Genomic DNA, 20,647 nt, shown 5'->3' with positions numbered 1-20,647 from the left:
TTTCAGACACAGTCAGGAGAGCTGTAACCCTCCCCACCCGCTCATCCAGGCCATGGTGAGCTGTGTTCTGCTGGAGTCCAGTTTTTCTGTAGTTCTTGTGACCTGGCCTGTTTGGTTGTGGGTGATAGGGACGGGGATCATTCCAAGAAGTCTGTGTGGCTTTCCGTCACACTCAGATGACAAGCTGAGTGACGTGGGTGTCTCAGTCATGGAGGCTGGGGGAAGGTTACTCCACACGAAACATCTTCTGACCGCCTGGGTCACTGAGGGCACCGGCCTGTGGCGGGGGCTTCGGCCCGAGCAGAACACCAGCGCGTTCTGACAGCACCCTAGTGGCAGTCGTGTGAAGTCCAGCTCGTGTGCCTCCCCAGGGGTGGAGGGATGCAGACTTCGGGGGCTTTCCAGCCCTGTCTACCCACCTCGCCTCCGTTTCTCTGATTTAGGAGCAGGCTGTGGCCGTGGGCAAGGGCGTCAGCATGACAGTGTGGGCACTGGGTTTGGGAGGGAAGCGACGTTTTTGCAGAAGCTGGGTGGGCCGCAGTCTTGATATTTTGTTGCTGCTGCCTTTGCATGAAGTCAGCCAGGACGCTTCAGACACAGACCGAGCTCTTGCTGCGGAGAAGGGTCAGTGCTCACAGACTCAGGGACCCCATTGAGGCAACATAAACACAAAATTCTTGTGATAAAACACAGACTCTGCTTTCTAGGCAGAGAAATTCTCACAATGTCTTCTTGGGAGGAGACCAACAGAAAATCTCTATCCTTTAGCAGCTGAAAGAGTGCTAAGTTTTAGGACACTGTTGATGGTAAAGCTATTTAAAAACCCTCCATTCAGTCTTTTTTTTTTTTTTTTTTTTTTACAGAGACAGAGTCAGAGAGAGGGATAGATAGGGACAGATAGGGACAGACAGACGGAACAGAGAGAGATGAGAAGCATCAATCATCAGTTTTTTGTTGCAACACCTTAGTTGTTCATTGATTACTTTCTCATATGTGCCCTGACTGTGGGCCTTCAGCAGACTGAGTGACCCCTTGCTCGAGCCAGTGACCTTGAGGTCAAGCCGGTGAGCTTTGCTCAAACCAGATGAGCCCGTGCTCAAGCTGGCGACCTCAGGGTCTCGAACCTGAGTCCTCTGCATTCCAGTTCAACGCTCTATCCACTGCGCCACCGCCTGGTCAGGCGCTCCATTCAGTCTTATCCAGCTTGATCAAACATAAAATTTCTTTCTCAAGAATTCTTCTTTCTTTCTTTCTTTCTTTCTTTCTTTCTTTCTTTCTTTCTTTCTTTCTTTCTTTTTCTTTCTTTCGAGTCAGGGAGAGAGCGGGACCTCGAGCTGCTTCTGTGTGTGCCCTGACCAGGGATAGAACCAGCAACCTCTGTACACCGGGATGGTGCTCCAACCAACCCAACTATCCAGCCAGGGCTTAATTTTCTTGTTTCTTTATAGACAGAGACAGGAAAGGAGAGAGAGGGACGGGGAAGGTGACACATTCGTTTGTGGTTCCACTCAGTCGTGCACTCATTGGTGGCTTCTTGTGTGCACTTTGACCAGAGATCAAACCCAAACACACAACCTTGTCATTTTGGGACGACACACTTAATCTTCTGAGCTAAGCAGCCAGGGCCAAGAACTCCTTTGTGGCCTGACATTCGGTGGTGCAGTGTACGGAGCGGCAGTCTGGGATGCTGAGGTCCCAGGTTCAGCAGCCCGAAGGCTCTGGCGTAAGTGCAGGGTCGCCGGCCTGAGTGTGGAATCACTGATACAATCCCAGAGTTGCTTGCTTGAGCCCAAGGCTGCTTGCTGGCTTGAGCAAGGGGTCCCGGCTTAGCTAAAGCTCCCTCCCCCACTCTCCTGGTCAAGGCGCCTATGAGAAGCAATTAACGAACAACCAAACATGCTGTAACTATAAGTTGATGCTTCTCATCTCTCTCCCTTCCTGTCTGTCTCTCAAAAAAAAAAATCTTTTTCATAAACTTTTTAGAGCTTTCTTTGCCCTTTAGTTTGTCTCTTATTCTCTAATCCGTTCAGGAATCACCAGGACAGAATCATCATCATGTCCTGTGACACATCTCATACCTCTTTTTCTTTTTCAAGCGAGAGAAGGGGAGATAGAGACGGACTCCCGCACGTGCCCCAACTGGGATTTACCTGGCAACCCCGTCTGGGGCCAGCGCTCTAATCGACCCAGCTGTCCTCAGCGCCCAGGCAGCCGCTGGCTGCGAGAGGGGAAGGGGGAGAGAAGGGGGAGAGGGAGGGGGTGGTGTCCAGGGTTTCTCGTTGTCGTCTCTGCCCTCCACTGTTCTCCACACGGGGCTGGACAGAGCAGATTTGTTTGGGGGGCTCACTGGGGGTCCCTCTGGCCCAGGCTTTGCTCAGGATGTGTGGAAACCTTTGCTTTCACCCGTCAGCGCCTGTTTTATTCATCTCATTTTTATTTTATTTTTTTTGTATTTTTCTGAAGCTGGAAAACGGGGAGAGACAGTCAGACAGACTCCCACATGCGCCCGACCGGGATCCACCCGGCACGCCCACCAGGGGGTGATGCTCTGCCCCTCTGGGGCGTCGCTCTGCCGCGACCAGAGCCACTCTAGCGCCTGGGGCAGAGGCCAAGGAGCCATCCCCAGCGCCCGGGCCATCTTTGCTCCAATGGAGCCTTGGCTGCGGGAGGGGAAGAGAGAGACAGAGAGGAAGGAGGGGGCGGGGTGGAGAAGCAAATGGGCGCTTCTCCTGTGAGCCCTGGCTGGGAATCGAACCCGGGTCCCCCACACGCCAGGCCGACGCTCTACCACTGAGCCAACTGGCCAGGGCTTCATCCCATTTCTTAACCGTCTAACATTTGCCACCCTCTGGGGCGAGTGCTGTGACTGCCCTGTCTGCTTTGTATTGTTCCTGTCGACACTTGCTTTATTCACCTTATTTCTTAATAACCTCAGGTTTTTCACCTTTTTGGAACCATCCCTGCCCCTGCCCTTTGCTCTCGTTGGTTAACCTGATGTTTTACTAGCGTCTTTAGGACCCGTGAGGGAAGCAGAGACAGCAGACTCAGCAAGGCGTCCTTCCGGAAGAGCTGGGTTTTGTCTGGAAGGCTTGGCATTGTAGTTCTTTATATTGATCTTAAAAGTAATGGGTCTTTCTATAGGTGTCAATAACACCACTGTTATGGTGAGGGCTCTAAAAAGTCTCCCATTTAGAAGTTCTTCCTGTTCAAAGGATCGTGTCCGTCTGGCCAGTGACAGCAGGATCTGTTCATCTCAACAGCAGTTCCAGCCAATAAGCCTTTCTGTGGCGTACCTGGAAGTAACTTCCCAGGCCTAGAGTAAATCTTTACCGTGATGTACACAGTGCAGCCTGTGATCCACAGCTTCACTCCCCCACACAGGGAAAGCACAGACCTTCCTTACCTGCGCAGTCGGGAGGGTGGCAGACACACGGTGTCTCTGGTCTCCCACAAACTGAGAGACGCCCCCCCGCCACAAACCGGCTCACTTGTGGCCCCGGCAGGCGCCCCTGGAATGCGCTTGTTCCAGCACTGACGGGACGGGGCTGAGACGACAGAGGTCCTTGTGGGCTGGGGCTTCTCGTGACACACGCCCCAGGAGCTGGCACCGCCGGACAAAGCCCAGTCTGCTCAGCTAGCCACCAGGTGCACCCAGCAGGTGCACCTCCCAGAGGGTGGAGACCAGAGACGAGGCCGGGCTCCTGGGACATGGAACGAGACAAGGAAACACCTGATCTGGTTTTTAGTGGGAGACCCACAGCAGCGTTCATCTCAGCAGACGCCCGTCTGGAGAGAACTCCACTCCCAGCCTGTGAGGCTGCTCAGACAGCAGGCTCAGTGGGAGTCTGCCTGGGGTCTGTTTCCTTCTTGTGACAAACAACACAAGAGACACAGACACAGAAAAAGTGACCATCTCTGGGTGGAAAGAGTCAGAAAAGCAAACCCATGAGTCGTCAGGCCTGAGGAGCCAGCTTCACAGATGCTTTTTCCTGCCAACCTAATTTCAGAGAACAGTAGGACTCTCCACCTCTGTCTGCTGAACCCAAGAGAGTGACCAGGGCGGCTGACTGGGGGACTCTCGCCTCCTGCCTGCTCCTCGTCACCTGGCTCCTGCTGGGGAGTGCTCCTAGCTCGCTCATCACACGGGGCGGGGAGGGGGAGGCAAAAAAATAACTTCCCTCCCACCTTTCCAAGTTCTTCTGGCTGACTGATCAAATTAGCCTAGGGCAGATCGGCAGGAGAAAACGGCCAGATGTACTGCAGATGGACACACGGGATCCCGTAAGAGACCCCGCTAGGCATCCTCTGATGTGACATGGGGACAGCGCACAGCCCCAGTGAGGGGTCTTCTGCAGAGGGGGGTGCTGGCCCGGGTGGCGGCCCTTCCTGCTGCCAGTCGCCCAGCCCTGCCCGCCCATGCTGAGCCTCCAGCCGCCCTGCCCCCGTGGCCGGGGCCTGTCACTGCCTGGGCTCAGGGCTCCCTCCTGCCCCCTCCTGCCCCCACTGGGAGAAGCCGCCTGGTCCGCGCTGACACACACTGAGGGCTGTTTGTTCTTTATTGCAGAGGTATTGTGGCCAGTATTTTGGTTTTCTTGTGTTTTGGAGTCACACAAGCTAAAGACGGGCCATTTTCCAGACCTCATCCAGGTAACTGCCATTTCGTTTGCGTGTGTGCCGAGCGGCGGCTCTGCTCTGGGCGCTGCTGTCTGTGCGGCTGGGTGTGCGTGTCCTGCCCCGCCCTTCCCGGCCGGCCACCCGTGCCGCTGTCCCCAGAGGAGGGCGAGGGTGTGCTTCCTGCAGCCCCTCAGCCTCCACTCCTCGTCCTGTCCTGCAGCTGTGCTCACCCTCCTGTGTCTGCCCACCCTGTCTTCCTCGGGCTTCTTCCTGCAGACGAGGCTCCCCAGGGCCTCCAGTGGGCTGGGGGGCTCAATCGGGACTGTTCTTAGGCGTCCACCTGGCCATTGAGGTGCTGTTTGCGGCAGAATGTCCTGTCTCCCTCCCACCCCCGAAGTGACAGGGAGTCCTAACAGCCCCTGCACCCCGGAGCCTGAGGGCACGCCTGCCCAGTTTCCAGCTGTCCCCAGCCCAGGTGTCCCGGGCTCCAGCCCCCCTGGGGCCAGGGGTACTTGGTTTTCCTGAAGCGTCACAACTTAGTAACGTTTCTTTTCTGTCTCAGTCGGGTTGTGTATTTATCGTAGAAAATTTGGAAAATACAAAAAATATTTTAAGTAAAAATAAATACCACTCACAAAAATAACCACTGTTAAGCTTTGATGTGTTCACGTCTGCACACTCATGGCTTTAAAAGATTGGAATCGTGTGGTGTGAGTGGTTTCATGTCGTGCGTTTTCTGCCTCAGGTTTAACACAAGCATTTCCTTATGTTTTATTTGACAACTGGATTTTTAATGGCTACTTGATTAGCTGTGATTCACACGTACTACAGTTAATCTAACCAGTTGCATATGGTCGTGTGTTTTGTGGTTTCTAGTTTTAGCTGAAGTGAACTTCCATGTGCACATCTGTGTCCTCCATCCAGCAGAGTCCTGGGAGAGGAGCCGTGGTTATTACACAGGGGCCCAGGGGGCACCGAGCTTGTCCACGAGGTGCCCGTCTCTGAGCACCCCAGGTGGCAGGGCGTGGGCACACTGCGGGCGGGGAGGGCTGGCCAGCCCCTGGGGGTCCGCACCTCCGTCCTGCCTCGGAGCAGGGGAAAGGTGAGCTGATGGGGTGAGACCGAAACCAGAGTGAGAACCAGGTGCTGATGATGTGAGACCAACATCAGAGTGAGAAACAGGAGCAGGAAGGGAGAGGGCCCGGTTAGCAGCGTGGCCAGAGCTGTGCACAGTGGACGGCACAGTGCGTCCCGGGCCTCCAGGGTCAGACTGGCCAGGGGGCATCTGCTTGGCCCAGCGTCTGACCCTGGGCTCCAGGAGACCCACCTGGCAGGAAAGCTGCCGCTGTGGTTGCTCTGAGCCGGGCAGGCGTGACCCAGCCCCGGTCTGCTGAGCCCGGCCGCCCTCCTGAGCGCAGGGCTCTGCATCAGCTCCGTGTCCTTGCCGGTCTCTGGTGTCATCAGCGTGGGGAGCCTGTTCTGTATCACTTTCTTCAAGTGTCTTGTGAGCCTGGTGCTTGGCAGAAGCCCTTCAGCTTCTCCTGTCAGGTGGCCGTGACCAGCCTTGTGCAGAGTGCCAAGGGGACAGCAGGAAGGGTGTTCTGGCTCCACGGGGGGTGCTGTGGGGCACAGCTCCCTCCTGCCCCTCGGGGGCTCTGAAAGGAGCCCCTGGGGCGTGGTTTTATCTGGCAACTTGAATTACCCACGAAAAGGGCACCCTTCCTTCCGATGTCCAGGGTGTCACCAGGCTGTTGAGTCAGCCAGGTCCTGTGTTTAGAAAGACAGAAGGATTGTGTGGGGGGTGGACACTGAGTCAGGGAGATGGGAGACCCACCTTCTGGAGGTGGAAATACGGGGGAAGGGCCTGCTGGATGTTGGGGCAAGGGGGCAGGACTGGACCCTGGCGGGCACTGCAGGGTGACAGTGGCAGGGGCTCTGCGGTAGCCCACCTTCTGTTTGGGTGGACACGGGGCTGCCCCCGAGGTGTGTGAGGACAGCAGGCAGCAGTGGAGAAGAGCCCCCTGCAGACCTGGCCTGCAGCCAGTGGCACTGTGCGGAGCACCGCAGGCGGGGGGGGGGGGACGCCCATCTCAAGGGGCTGCCGCTCTGGAGGATGAGAGCTGCCAGGTGCTTTCGTTTCTCCACAACCCCTGCAGCTGCTCTCGCAGCCTTGGACCAGGGAGCACTCTCCCTGCTTTTCCTGCCCCTGAGAGCATGGAGAACAGTCTGTCACCTCAGCTCCTCGTCCCCAGCCTCCCAGAACTACATCCGCAGGCTTCCCTAAGAACTCACCACTCTGTGCTTCCTGCCTCCCCCAGGCGGCATTTTCATGCTGCATCTACCCCTGTGGCTGTTCTTCCTGAGGCAGGTGAAGCCCGGGTCCCTGAGGGTGCTGGGTTGGCCCTGCAGACGTGTGGGGGTGCAGCGCCTCTCCTGAGGGTGCTGGGTTGGCCCTGCAGACGTGTGGGGGTGCAGCGCCTCTCCTGCGGAGCCCTGGCTCCTGGCACGCCTGACCCCACCCAGCCATCTGTGTGGCCACACCTACGGCCCCTTGTCCCAGCAGGGGGCACACCGTGCGTGGTGGCCAGTGAGCTGGAGGGCCCAGCCTGGCTCTCCTGGTCCAGAGGCTCTTAGAAGTTTGTGAGCACCACCTTTTTTTATGCAAGGTGAATTTGTTCTGGAATGTAGGCTGGTAATTTTTTTTTCTTTTTACCAACCTAAGCAAAGGAAAAGTAGACTCTTGGGCCTTTATTAAATAGGATTTTCAAGATTCTTGGAAGGTAAAAGTTATCGTTTGTATTTGAGAATAGTTGTAGACATCCCTTCCTTCATCTCATCCCCCAGGGAAAACCAGAGCGGGCTGGTGGAGAGGGGAGCCCTGGCAATCCTCAGCGCGGTCTAAGTGCCAGGAGTACGACACGGTTACTCGATACACACACATACTGTGAAGCGATCACCTCCACCACCTCGTGTGCTTAGAGCCTTGTTGGTGCTGAGGACATCTAAGCTCTCCTCTCCTTGCAGCTGAGTTCCAGGAGTACGACACTATTACTCGATACACACACATACTGTGAAACGATCACCTCCACCACCTCGTGTGCTTAGAGCCTTGTTGGTGCTGAGGACATCTAAGCTCTCCTCTCCTTGCAGCTGTCACATAACACAGTCAGCACAGGGACAAGTTCTTCAGTGTGCTGATCAGAACGGAAGACAGTTCCCTAAAACGGGTCACGGTGACCAGACTGGGTTCATCGCAGGAACTCAAGGATAGTTCAGATCAGAAAATGCATTAATGTAGTCGTCACTTTACAGAAAAGAGTCGATCCTCTGAAATGCAGAAATCACTCATTTGTGATTTAAAAATAAACAACTCAGCATACTGCAGTTAAAAGATTTTGTTGGCATGATAAAATGTATGCACCCCAAACCTCCTGCAGACCTCTGTATCTGAGGGTTAGGAGCTCTGCTAGTAAAGCAAACGGTGTTTCTCTCTGCTGTCCTGTGCTGCAGTGAGACGGGAAAAAACAATAGAGATTTACGGACAGGAGTGGAAGGAAAGGGAAGAAAACCTCAGGGAGAAGGTGTGCTCACTCTGAGTTAGGTTTGTAGAGTCCCTGGGGCGGACCGTGTGTGTCCAGGACCGGGCGGGCTCCCTGACGCTGTGCTCTGTCTTTGCAGCGTACTGGAGGTTCTGGCTGTGCGTCAGCGTGGTCTACGAGCTGTTTCTCATCTTCATACTCTTCCAGGTAAGAGCTCTCCCGCTCGGGGGCACTGCGAGTTTAGGTGACCAGGAGGCCCCTGAGTGAGTGAGTGAGAGGTGATGAGGATTTTGCGTATCAGCCCCTCCAGAGGTGTCTACAAAAGTCCCCAGTCTGAGGTGCGGAAGAAAACTTGCCTGGCCAGGCAGTGGCACAGTGGATAGAGCATCAGCCTGGGATGCTGAAGACCCAGGTTCAAAACCCTGAGGCCGCTGGCTTGAGCAAGGGTCACTGGCTCGGCTGGAGCCCCCCAGTCAAGGCACATGTAGAAAGCAATCAATGAACAGCTAAGGTGCCGCAACTATGAGTTGATGCTTCTCATCTCTCTCCCTTTGTGTCTGTCTGTCCTTCTCCCTCTAACTCTAAAAAAAAATTTTTTTAATAAGAAAAGACGAGAAATTTTATTCAAGAGAACAGCTCACAAACCCAGAATGCGACCTCAGGAAACCAGACGTGCACCCTGGAGACAAAGCAGAGGTGGCCTTTTTCCTTTTCTTTTTTTTTTTATTAAAGATTTAATGGGGCCCTGGCCGGTTGGCTCAGCGGTAGAGCGTCGGCCTGGTGTGCGGGGGACCCGGGTTCAATTCCCGGCCAGGGCACACAGGAGAAGCGCCCATTTGCTTCTCCACCCTCCCCCCTCCTTCCTCTCTGTCTCTCTCTTCTCCTCCTGCAGCCAAGGCTCCATTGGAGCAAAGATGGCCCGGGCGCTGGGGATGGCTCCTTGGCCTCTGCCCCAGGCGCTAGAGTGGCTCTGGTCGTGGCAAAGCGAAGCCCCGGAGGGGCAGAGCATCGCCCCCTGGTGGGCAGAGCGTGGCCCCTGGTGGGCGTGCCGGGTGGATCCCAGTCGGGCGCATGCGGGAGTCTGTCTGACTGTCTCTCCCCATTTCCAGCTTCAGAAAAATACAAAAAAAAAAAAAAAAGATTTAATTGAATCCCCAGTCAGGGCAGACACAGGAAGCAAACAAAGAATGCCATGACTGAGTGGAACAATAAATGAATGCTTCCCTTCCCTCTCCCCTCTCTTGACTCTTTTTAAAAAATAATTAATAGGCCTAGCGTGCAGAGGACCCGGGTTCGATTCCCGGCCAGGGCACACAGGAGAAGCGCCCATTTGCTTCTCCACCCCTCTGCCGCGCTTTCCTCTCTGTCTCTCTCTTCCCCTCCCTCAGCCAAGGCTCCATTGGAGCAAAGATGGCCCGGGCGCTGGGGATGGCTCTGTGGCCTCTGCCTTAGGCACTAGAGTGGCTCTGGTCGCAACATGGCGACGCCCAGGATGGGCAGAGCATCGCCCCCTGGTGGGCAGAGCGTTGCCCCTGGTGGGCGTGTCAGGTGGATCCTGGTCGGGCGCATGCGGGAGTCTGTCTGACTGTCTCTCCCTGTTTCCAGCTTCAGAAAAAAAAAGAAAAAAATAATAATAATAATAATTAATAGGCCTGACCTGTGGTGGCGCAGTGGATAAAGCGTCGACCTGGAAATGCTGAGATCGCTGGTTTGAAACCCTGGGCTTGCCTGGTCAAGGCACATATGAGAGTTGATGCTTCCAGCTCCTCCCCCTTCTCTCTCTCTGTTTCTCTCTCTCCCTCTCTCTCTCCTCTCTAAAAATGAATAAATAAAATTAAAAAAAGAAACTAAAAAAAAAAAACTATAAAAAAAATAATTAATAAAAGTTAAGCACTGGCCGCATAGCTCTGAGGAAGCGTTCTGGAGCACAAAGGTTGCGAGTTCGATTCCCCAGTCAGAGCACAGGAGCAGCTCGATGTTCCTGTCTCTGTCAAAAAAAAAAAAAGGATTTTATTTATTGATTTTACAGAGAGAGGCAGAGCAGAGCTAGAAATATCAGCTATGGTTGCTTCACTTCAGTTGTTCATTGCTTGTTCCTTGTATGCACCTTGACCAGGCGATCCCTGGGATTTGAACCAGTGACCTCACTGTTCCAGGTTGCCACCACAGGTCAGGTGGAAGGCTTTTTTTTCTTTTTTTCTTTTTTGGTGACAGATTCGGGGGGGACAGATAGGGACAGACAGACAAGAAAGGAAGGGAGAGAGATGAGAAGCATCAATTCTTTGTTGCGGCTCCTTAGTTGTTCATTGGTTGCTTTCTCATATGTGCCTTGACTGGGGGCTACAGCAGCACGAGTGACCTTTTGCTCAAGCCAGCAACTGTGGGGTCATATCTATGACCCCACACTCAAGCCAATGACCCCACACTCAAGCCAATGAGCCCACGCTCAAGCCAGCAACCTTGGGGTTTCAAACCTGTGTCCTGTGCATCCTAGTCTGAGGCTCTATCCACTGCACCACCACCTGGTCAGGCATGGAAGACTGTCTTTTATAGAGAAAGTTCCTGCCCTGGTTCCCGATTGGTTCATTTTTAGGCAAATGAGGAATCCAGATTTGCACGTTCTGATTGGTTGTTATGGAGTTGCTCGGATTGATCAGTATAATGCAAATGAGGTATAGCTGTGCAGCTTGGGCTGGACAGGGCCGGTCTCAGCCTGGTGTGAAGACCATCCCCGCAGCCCCTGCAGGGGTCAGCTCAGCCACCAGGAGCACCGTCAGGAGGCTGGGGGGGCTGAAGGCGCAGTCTGTGGCTTTTCCCTCAAGTGCAGTCTGTGTGGGAGGCCTCTGTCCATTGTGGCTGCTGGACTCTGGTCATGAATTCTGCCCAGTTGACCATGGGGAGTTCTCCAGGTCCACTAAAGCAAGGCTGAACCCCAACAAAAGTGGGCGAGGGGACCTCTGGAAGGATCTGTTTGTGAGGAGACTGGAACATGACCTTTCAGCAGAATCTTGTTCTGAGTGTGGAGCTTAGCACGGGTGGACCTCTGGGTGCAGGCTGTGCTGCATGGGCCTTGCCCTGATGCCCCGTGGGCCAAGTGGACAACTGGTTCCCATGCAGACACCTGGTGGATTGCCTTTGCTTGAAGTGGCAGGAGCTCCCGATCTGGGCAAGGGACCAAAGTTGGAGGAAAGAAGTTCACTTGCCCCAGGACGTGGTGCTCTGGTGTTCAGGTGGCCCGGGTCCAGTCCTCACTAGAGGTTTGGTTCTTGTGGTTTACCAGCTGTGGCTTCAGGTGGCCCGGGCCGGTCCTCACTAGAGGTTTGGTCCTTGTGGTTTACCAGCTGTGGCTTCATGTCCCTTCTCTCTCCTTGCCCATGCCGCAACAGTCAGGAGATCGTCTTCCCCGAAAATGTGGGATCTTATTAATATTCCTCATTCTGCTTAATTTAGTGAACATTTTGATGGTGATCTTCAGTTTCAAAATAATTTCCTGTTCACAGTCTCTGAAATCTGCCAGCCTGTGGCAGGGTTATTGATGGTCATATGGTAAATTTTACTGTTAGGGTAGGTGTACAGTTCTGTGAATTTTAACACCTGTTTATATTTGCGCAAACACCACAATCACGACACAGAGCCATCCCGTCCCCCAGGCTCCACAGTGTTGCCCAAGAGGCAGTCTACCCCCCCAAGAGGCAGTCTACCCCCCAAGAGGCAGTCTACCCCCCAAGAGGCAGTCTAACCCCCCCAAGAGGTAGTCTAACCCCCCCAAGAGGCAGTCTACCCCCCAAGAGGCAGTCTAACCCCCCCAAGAGGCAGTCTACCCCCCCAAGAGGCAGTCTAACCCCCCCAAGAGGCAGTCTACCCCCCCCAAGAGGCAGTCTAACCCCCCCCCCAGCACTCAGCACCGGTGACCAGGGACTGGTCTCCCTCAATCACCGCGGCTTTTGTCTTCGAGAATTTCCCATGAGCAGAACTCTACAGTGTGGGGCTTCCGATGCTTCTGAAAGGTGCCCAACTCGGGTGTTGTCAGCACGCCCGTCCTCTCTGCTGCTGAGCGCTCTTCCCTGCTGTGGGCGCACGGCAGTCCGTGCCTTCAGGAGCTGCTTCTAGTTTGGGGCTGTGGGAACAGGGCTGCTCTGAGCTCCCCCTCCCGGGCCCTCCTGCACCGGGCTGCATGGCAGTCGTGTACGGGGTCCGACGTGAAGGAGCTGCCCTGCTGTGTCCCCCAGGACGGCCCACTCTGCTTTCCCAGCAGCAGCGAGTGTGTTTGTCCTGGGTGCCTGTCTCACCCCTGTTGGGGCTCAGGACCAGCAGACGCTTCCTCCCAGACTCCCTACAGGAGCAGCTGCGTCTCCGCACGGTGCTCAAGCGGCTGATCGTGGAGACCAGCTTCCCGAGCATCTGTTAGCCATGCAGACATCCCCTCGATGAGGTGATCAAGGTTTTTGCCTTTTAAAAAATTGAGTTGTTAAAAAATAATAAAAATTAAAAATGGGGATGTCTTTCTTTCTCATTGTCCTGGCCCCAGGGTCTTGTTGCCGTGTGCGCTGCAGACCCCATCCACATTGTCACCACCCACATTGTCACCACCCACGTTGTCACCATCCATGTTGTCACCACCCACGTTGTTACCACCCACGTTGTCACCACCCACATTGTCACCACCCGCATTATCACCACCCATGTTGTAACCATCCACGTTGTCACCGCCCACGTTGTCACCGTCCACGTTGTCACCGCCCACGTTGTCACCATCCACGTTGTCACCACCCACGTTGTCACCATCCACGTCGTCACCATCCACGTTGTCCCCACCTGCATTGTCAACACCCACATTGTCACCACCCACGTTGTCACCATCCACATTGTCACCACCCACGTTGTCATCATCCACGTTGTCACCACCCACGTTGTCCCCCACCTGCATTGTCACCACCCACATTGTCACCACCCACGTTGTCACCATCCACATTGTCACCACCCATGTTGTCACCGTCCACGTTGTCACCATCCACGTTGTCCCCCACCTGCATTGTCACCACCCACATTGTCACCACCCGCGTTGTCACCATCCACCACCGCGTTGTCACCATCCACGTTGTCAGGAGCCACACTTCATGGTTTCTTTCCTGGGCGCCATCTCTTGTCATGGCTAAAGTTTCTTTCTCTGACACCAGGATACTAAGATTTTCTCCAGTATTTTCTTCTGAAAATATCATTTCAGATTTTACATTTAGAACCCCATTTTGAGGGTTTTAAAAAATACTTTGTTTTGAAAGAATTCTAGATTCCCAAGAAGTTGTAAAGAATTGTACAGTGAGGTCCCATGTGTCCCTCTCCCAGTCCCCAGGGGTGACATTTTGCATAAATATAGGAAAGTATCCAACCGGGAAATTGATAATAAGAGCTCATCACATTTCACCTGTTTCATATGCACACAGGTATGTAGAGTTCTCTGCAATTCTTTAGTTTTATTACAGCACATTTAATATTTAAATTATTTTAAAATTTTTTTCCATTGGTCTGAGAGAGAGAAAGAGAAATGGAAAGGGGGAGAGAGAAGCATCAACTCATTGTTCCACTTGCTCCCTTAGTTGTGTGCTCCTTGGTGGTGTCTCACATGTGCCCCAACCAGGGTCACATCTGCCACCTCTGGCACGCAGGGTTGACACTTTATCCACAGAACCACCCAGCCGGGGCCTCGTATTTAAAAGTTTTAAGTTTTAGTAAAAAACACATAACATGAAATTTCCCACCTTAACCATCCTAAGGGCACAGCTCACAGGCATTAAGCTCGTTCACATTACGGTGCAGCTGTCACCACCATCATCTTCAGAGCTTTCCATCTTCCCAAACTGAGACTCGTCCCCAGGAAACACACCCTCTTCCCTCCCCCTCCCCCAGCCCGGGCTCCACCGTCTAGTTTCTGCCTATGAATCTGACTGCTCCAGGGACCTTATAAGGTGGGATCACACAGGATTTTTCTTTCTGAGTCTGGCTCACTCAGCACAATGCCCTGAAGGTTCCTCCACATTGTAGTGGGTATCAGTGTCACCCACTTTTTTTTTTTTTAAGTGAGAAGTGGGAAGATAGACAGACTCCTGCATGCACTCTGGCTGGGATCCACCCAGCAACCCCCATCCGGGGCTGATGCTCAGACCAACCAAACTATCCTTAGCGCCCAGGGCCAAGGCTTGGACCAATCAGCTGCTCGCTGCAGGAGAGGAAGAGGGAGAAAAGGGGGAGAGGGAAGAGAGAAGCAGGTGGTTGCTTTCCTTGTGTGCCCTGACCAGGAATTGAACCCAGGACGTCCATACACCAGGCTGATGCTCTGTCCATTGAGCCAACCAGCCAAGGCCAAGTATCCTCCTTTTTTATTTTTTTAAAGATTTTATTTATTGGCCTGACCTGTGGTGGCGCAGTGGATAAAGCATCGACCTGGAGTGCTGAGGTCGCCGGTTCAAAACCCTTGGCTTGCCCTGTGAAGGCACATATGGGAGTTGATGCTTCCTGCTCCTCCCCCTTCTCTCTTTCTCTCTCCCTCTCTCTCTCTCTCCTCTAAAATGAATAAGTAAAAATAATTTAAACCTGGAAAATTAACTATTAAAAAAAAGATTTTATTTATTGATTTTATGGGGTAGGGGAGCAAGAAGTATCAACTCACAGCTGCTTCACTTCCGTTGTTTATTGCTTGCTGTGTATGCGCCTTGACCGGGCAAGCCCAGGGCTTCTCACTGGCGGCCTTGGCGTTCCAGGTCGAGGCTCGGTCTGCTGTGCCACCACAGGCCAGGCGAGTCCTTCCTTTTTAAGGCAGGAAATTATTCTATTGTGTGGGGTGGCCACATTTTGTTTATCCATCATCCATCGCTGGACACTCGGGTTGCTTCCAGGGTTTGGCTGCTGTGACTGCTGTCCATGTGAGTGTGCACGTGTCTGTTGGTCAGGCTCCAGTTCCGTCGGGGTGGGGGGAGGGTGTGGGAGGGAGTTGCTGAGTCATAAGGTAGTTTTATGTTTAACTTTTTGAGGAACCCCCATACCAGTTTCCACAGCAGCTGCACTGTTTTAAATTCCCACCAGCAATGCGTGAGGTCCCGGTTTCCTCAGGTGCTCAGCAGCACTCATTCTGTTACTTCCTTATTTTACATAGCTTCTGGCAGTAGGCATCCTAGTGGTCAGGTGGTCGGGTCAGATCCCACGTGGTTTGGCTTGGTTTCCCTGGAGGCTCCTGATGGTGAACATCTCGTGTGCTCATGGCCATCTCTTTGTCTTCTTGGCAGACCAGCTTTTCTTTAAAATTTTTTTTATGGCCCTGGCCGGTTGGCTCAGTGGTAGAGCGTTGGCCTAGTGTGCAGGGGTCCCGGCCAGGGCACACAGGAGAAGCGCCCATCTGCTTCTCCACCCCTCCTCCTCTCTTTCCTCTCTCTCTCTCTTCCCCTCCCACAGCCAAGGCTCCATTGGAGCAAAGTTGGCCTGGGCGCTGAGGATGGCTCTGTGGCCTCTGCCTCAGGTGCTAGAATGACTCTGGTTGCAACAGAGTGACGCCCCAGATGGGCAGAGCATCGCCCCCTGTTGGGCATGCCGGGTGGATCCTGGTTGGGCGCATGCGGAAGTCTGACTGCCTCCCCGTTTCCAACTTCAGAAAAATAAAAAAAAAAAATTTCTTATGGTCACTATTTGGTTTTATTTATTTAAAATAAAGCTTTTATTTAAATACAGATCGATGCAATTGCAAAGTTAGTATGGAGCGTTCCTGTAAATCTCCCAGTTTCTCATTATGAACATCTTACATTAATATGGCTCATGGTTCACCGATATCAGTGCCTCATTATTAACTAAAATCCATGCTTTTCCAGATTGTCGTTTTCCTGTCACCCAATGTTCTTGATGCCAGCTCAGCACCAACAGAAACTCCAGTTTGGGGTGCAGTGAAGAAGGAAACTTTATTCAGTGCATAATAGCCCACTGTGACCTAGGGCCAGTGTGACCCCGTCCTCTGCTCCACAGCTGCTCAGCCAGGGAGGCCAGTCTTTGGTGGAAAGGGAAGTGTGCTCCCTGAGTGGAGAGGGGAGCTGGTGTATAGAGACAGAAATCTCGGTCCCTGTCCCTGTTTCTGTCCCTGATTGGTCTCTCCCTGTGCAAGTGAGGACTCCAAATCCTCCCAGTTTGATTGGTTCAAAAGGCACTTTTCTCATTAGTCAGAATGGAGCTTCTCTGATTGGCCAGTACCGTGCAGCTCCTATTGGATGGGAAAGGCCTCAGTCCTATTGGTTGAAATAGGATTCCAGGAGCTCCTTTATAAAGGCTGCTCAGCTGGCAGCAGCACAGTGCAGGGGCAGTTCAGTGCAGGCTTCTCCCTGCAGGGCAGTTTGCATGAGAGGCCCCTGGGCAGAGATGGCTGCCAGTCTGTGGTTGTTTTTTTGTTTTCTTTTGGTTTGGTTTTTGCATTTTTCCGAAGCTGGAAACAGGGAGGCAGTCAGACAGACTCTCGCATGCGCCCGACCAGGATCCACCAGGCATGCCCACCTGGGGGTGATGCTCTGCCCATCTGGGGCGTCGCTCTGTTGCAACTGGAGCCACTCTAGTGCCTGAGGCAGAGGCCAAGGAGCCATCCCCAGCGCCCGGGCCAACTTTGCTCCAATGGAGCCTCGGCTGCGGGAGGGGAAGAGAGAGACAGAGAGGAGGGGGAGGGGTGGAGAAGCAGATGGGCGCTTCTCCTGTGTGCCCTGGCCAGGAATCGAACCCGGAACTCCTGCCCGCCAGGCCGACGCTCTACCACTGAGCCAACCAGCCAGGGCCTCTGTTGTCGTTTTTAATTTAAGCCCAGTTAGTCACCAGGAGCCCTTCTTACTAAGTGTCTTCTTTCTCAGGATTCACACCCCTGATGCCTCCTTTCTGTCCCAGGATCCCACAGAACATTAGGGGTCACATCTCCTTAGGCCCCTCTGGGCTGTGACAATTACCCAGCGTCCCTGTTGGGTCCCCGGGACAGCTTCGAGGAGCCCTGGCCAAGTCTTGAGCCTAATGTTCCTCCAACGGGATGTGGCGATGGGGAGTGACTGCTGCTGTTCCTCAGGGTGGGTTTGACCCTGGGGGCCTTGCGTTGGCATGTGCCTTTTAGGGTCACCTTCTCCTTTTCTGTAGCAGCGGTGGGGTGCTGCACCTCGAGCACAGTGGCCTTCCCGTTGGCTCACGTCCTGAGCGTCTTCAGCTCGTGTTTGTGCATCCTGAGTAGTCCGTGCTTCCTGGTATCGCTGTGAGGGGAACTGTCTCAATTTCATTTTTGTTTGCTCATTACGAGTCTGTAGAAACACAGCTGATCTCTGTGTGGCCATCTCCTGTCTTGCAACCTTGCTGAACTTGTTTATTCTGACAGTTCTGTTGTTGCTGCTGTTTTGGTGGGTTTCTGAGCGCTTTCTGGATACTGGGTCATGCCGTCTGCACGGAGAGGGTCCTCTGTCCTCCTCTCCGACCTGGTGCCTGTCTTCCTTTCCCTGCTTTGCTGTCCCAGCTAGAACCTCCAAGCGACCTCAGCCGTAACGGGGAGGGGGGGCCGACCCAGCACTCGCCTGCTTTTAGGGGAAGAGCCACCTGTCCGTCACTGGTTAGGATGTCAGCTGTGCATTCTCCATAGGTACCCGTGTTTTTCTTGTGACTTGACTGGGGTCAGGGTGCATATGGCCAACATAACCTGTCACTGTAGATGCTGCCTCAACCCCCTGGGTGTGCTTGGGGGGGGGGGGGTCCCTGCACACAGCCGCCCTCCTAGACCGGAGCATTCTTCTGTACAGGAGACATGCCTCTTCTCCACCACTTATTAATGGACTTGGGCCTTTGTACCAGTATACATTCACGGGGAGCTGTATTGCACTCTGGGTTCTAATCCAGCACTGTGATGACGTTGCTCAGATTACTTTGGCCCCTGGGCACACTCTCCTTTGTACCCCGCACGCCTCACATAGCCCCATCTTGGTGAGTCCGTGGTATTTTGTCTTGTGGTTTTAACACACACTATTTTTATGACACAGAAGGCGCTGCGGGCCTGTCCCGGGCATTTTCTGCTCAGCGGGGACCAGTTCTCCTGGGAGCCCTGGTCCTTTCCTGGAGGAAGGTCTCAGGTGCTGGTTTGCTCTTACCTGGGGACGCAGAGCTTCGCAGCCCCTCAGTCAATGGCACTGGGATGTGTGTGCACCGAGCAGTGTGTCTGCACATGTCTAAATACTGTTGTCACCCTCACACCCTCCTTTCCTCCGCCTGCCCCTCATCCCCCGGTCTGCGGCCCGTCCGTGGGAGCCGTGTCAGCAGAGAAGGCCGAGGTTGTCCGGACCTCCCTGTCCTTTGCGGAGTGGCTATCAAAGTCTGTCCTCCTCGGATAGCATCAGATGTTCAGAGACTTATTACATTTGCCCTGTTTTTCACATTTGACAGTTGGGTATCCAAGAATCTACCCCCCTGCTGACCAGTCGCTGGCTCAGGACACAGCCCTTCTGACCCTCAGGTCCTGTGGTTACCAAGCACATGGGCAGCTTCATTCCTGTATCATGTCACTGTCTGAAGGACATTTCCAAAGACCCCAAGCCAAGGACAGGCCTCGATCATGTGACAGGTGCAGGTCTAAGTGTCACCTGCCCATGCAGCCTTGTGCCTCTATCCCCCTTTGTGCCTGGGCTGCTAATCAGGGCAAGGGGGTGGGGACGGGGTCCTGATGATGGGTGTGCAGGGGGCATCCTCCCCCCAACCCCCCAACCACAGCCCCAGGGTGTGTGTTAGTGTTTGTATCTGCACGTCTGGGAAAAGCTATCCTGACATCGTATGACTTGGGGAGGGACAGCGAGACCAGTGACCTGAGCTCCCCAGTGCTGGGGCCACCTCTGTCCCTCCCACGGGAGACTCGACTCTGATCCACTGTGACCCCATGCGGCATGGTCCTGTGGGGCACAGAGCATCACTGGGACGTAGGACTCCCGGTCTGCTCAGCCCTGAGTGGGCAGACAGCGTGTTGGCCACATGGTGGACGGCAGTGTCGTCTGTGCACCACAGACCCTGTCCATGTGTGCGGCGAGAGGCGTCCGTGTCGGGCAGGTGTGTGTCCGGCCCACTAACAGGAATGCTCACCTTGCAGACCGTCCAGGATGGCCGCCAGTTTCTGAAGTATGTTGACCCCAGGCTGGGGGTCCCACTGCCGGAGAGAGACTATGGAGGAAACTGCCTCATCTACGATGCAGACAACGAGACGGACCCCTTCCACAACGTGTGGGTAAGGACGGGCCCCTCCCAGAACACGCAGGTCAGGCCCAGGCCCAGGAGGGTGGGGTGGGGCCAGAGTGGAGTGTGGAATCGTCCCCAGCTCTGCCCTATTCTGATTTATGGAACCCGTCACATTATGGGGCAGACCCCATTGGAGGGGCACCCTGCTGCCCTCAGGGGTCAGGGGGCATCATCCACAGGCACCACGACGCATGTGCGCAAGGCCCCAGGTTGTCCCCAGGGCCTGGGAGGGCGGCCCCAGGGGCCCTGAGGGACATCACATGACCAGGTCCGGGTGGGGCTGTGGGGGCTGCACAGGGTGGGGCTTACACGAGGCCTGTGTCCTCTCCCAGGACAAGCTGGATGGCTTCGTGCCTGCGCACTTTATTGGCTGGTACCTGAAGGTAAGGCGGGCTCGGTGGAGGCTGGGTGTCCTGGGCTGCAACCACCCTGTGGTCGGGGGCCATTGCTGGCCATGGGTTGACGACGGTCAGTGTGGTCTGAGTCTGATGGGCAGTGGCCTGGGGACCACAGTACGAGATGAGCAGGCTGCCCAGAGGGTTTGTAAAGCCACCTGGGAGCTTGGGGTGCGACCCCCACCTGCACTTGTCCTTGGCGTGTGGACCCCTGGAGGCTGCAGCCCCGTACCCCCTGGCCCGGCCCACAGACCCTGATGATCCGCGACTGGTGGACGTGCACGATCGTGAGCGTGATGTTCGAGTTCCTGGAGTACAGCCTGGAGCACCAGCTGCCCAACTTCAGCGAGTGCTGGTGGGACCACGTATGTGCCGGCAGCAGGGGTGGGGGCGGACCCTCTGTCCAGGCCTGTCCTTAGGCCCTCAGTGTCCCCGGGCCCAGGCTGGGCCGTCCCACTCTGGAGGGAGGGGCACGGGCGCAGGGCCCCTCGGATGAGGCAGTGTGGAGCTGCAGAGTCCACGGCGCCTGCCTCCCACCCCCAGTGGATCATGGACGTGCTGGTCTGCAACGGGCTGGGCATCTACTGCGGCATGAAGACTCTAGAGTGGCTGTCCCTGAAGACATACAAGTGGCAGGGCCTCTGGAACATTCCGACCTATAAGTACGTCTCCTGCGTGCCCTGCTGCAGGGGCCTGGCATCTGTGTGGGGCCGGGAGGTGCCCCTCAGGTCCGGCTAGGCTCCATCAGATTGGTCTTTTGGGAGGGGTGACGGATTTTGCCTCATCTGATCACCTGGGATTTGACCTGGGAACCCTGTAAGACCCTCACAGTGG

The 20,647-nt window shown here is 54.7% G+C and overlaps 1 protein-coding gene across 1 annotated transcript in view; it reads left to right on the top strand.

Annotated features, from left to right (window-relative positions):
* The window catches only part of PTDSS2 (phosphatidylserine synthase 2), a 44,274-nt gene that overhangs the window by 21,473 nt on the left and 2,154 nt on the right, over window positions 1-20,647 (top strand). Inside the window, exons 3-8 of the mRNA XM_066252481.1 lie at window positions 4,565-4,647; window positions 8,293-8,360; window positions 19,273-19,407; window positions 19,751-19,801; window positions 20,065-20,178; window positions 20,357-20,475. Of these exons, the coding sequence (XP_066108578.1) occupies window positions 4,565-4,647; window positions 8,293-8,360; window positions 19,273-19,407; window positions 19,751-19,801; window positions 20,065-20,178; window positions 20,357-20,475 (570 nt within the window). The remainder of the gene's footprint in view (window positions 1-4,564; window positions 4,648-8,292; window positions 8,361-19,272; window positions 19,408-19,750; window positions 19,802-20,064; window positions 20,179-20,356; window positions 20,476-20,647) is intronic.

The sequence above is a fragment of the Saccopteryx bilineata genome, chromosome 1 (genome assembly GCF_036850765.1).
Source record: "Saccopteryx bilineata isolate mSacBil1 chromosome 1, mSacBil1_pri_phased_curated, whole genome shotgun sequence".
In the NCBI taxonomy this organism is placed as follows: Eukaryota; Metazoa; Chordata; class Mammalia; order Chiroptera; family Emballonuridae; genus Saccopteryx; species Saccopteryx bilineata.
Note: the sequence above shows the minus strand (reverse complement) of the source record. Positions and strands in the feature narration are given on the sequence as shown.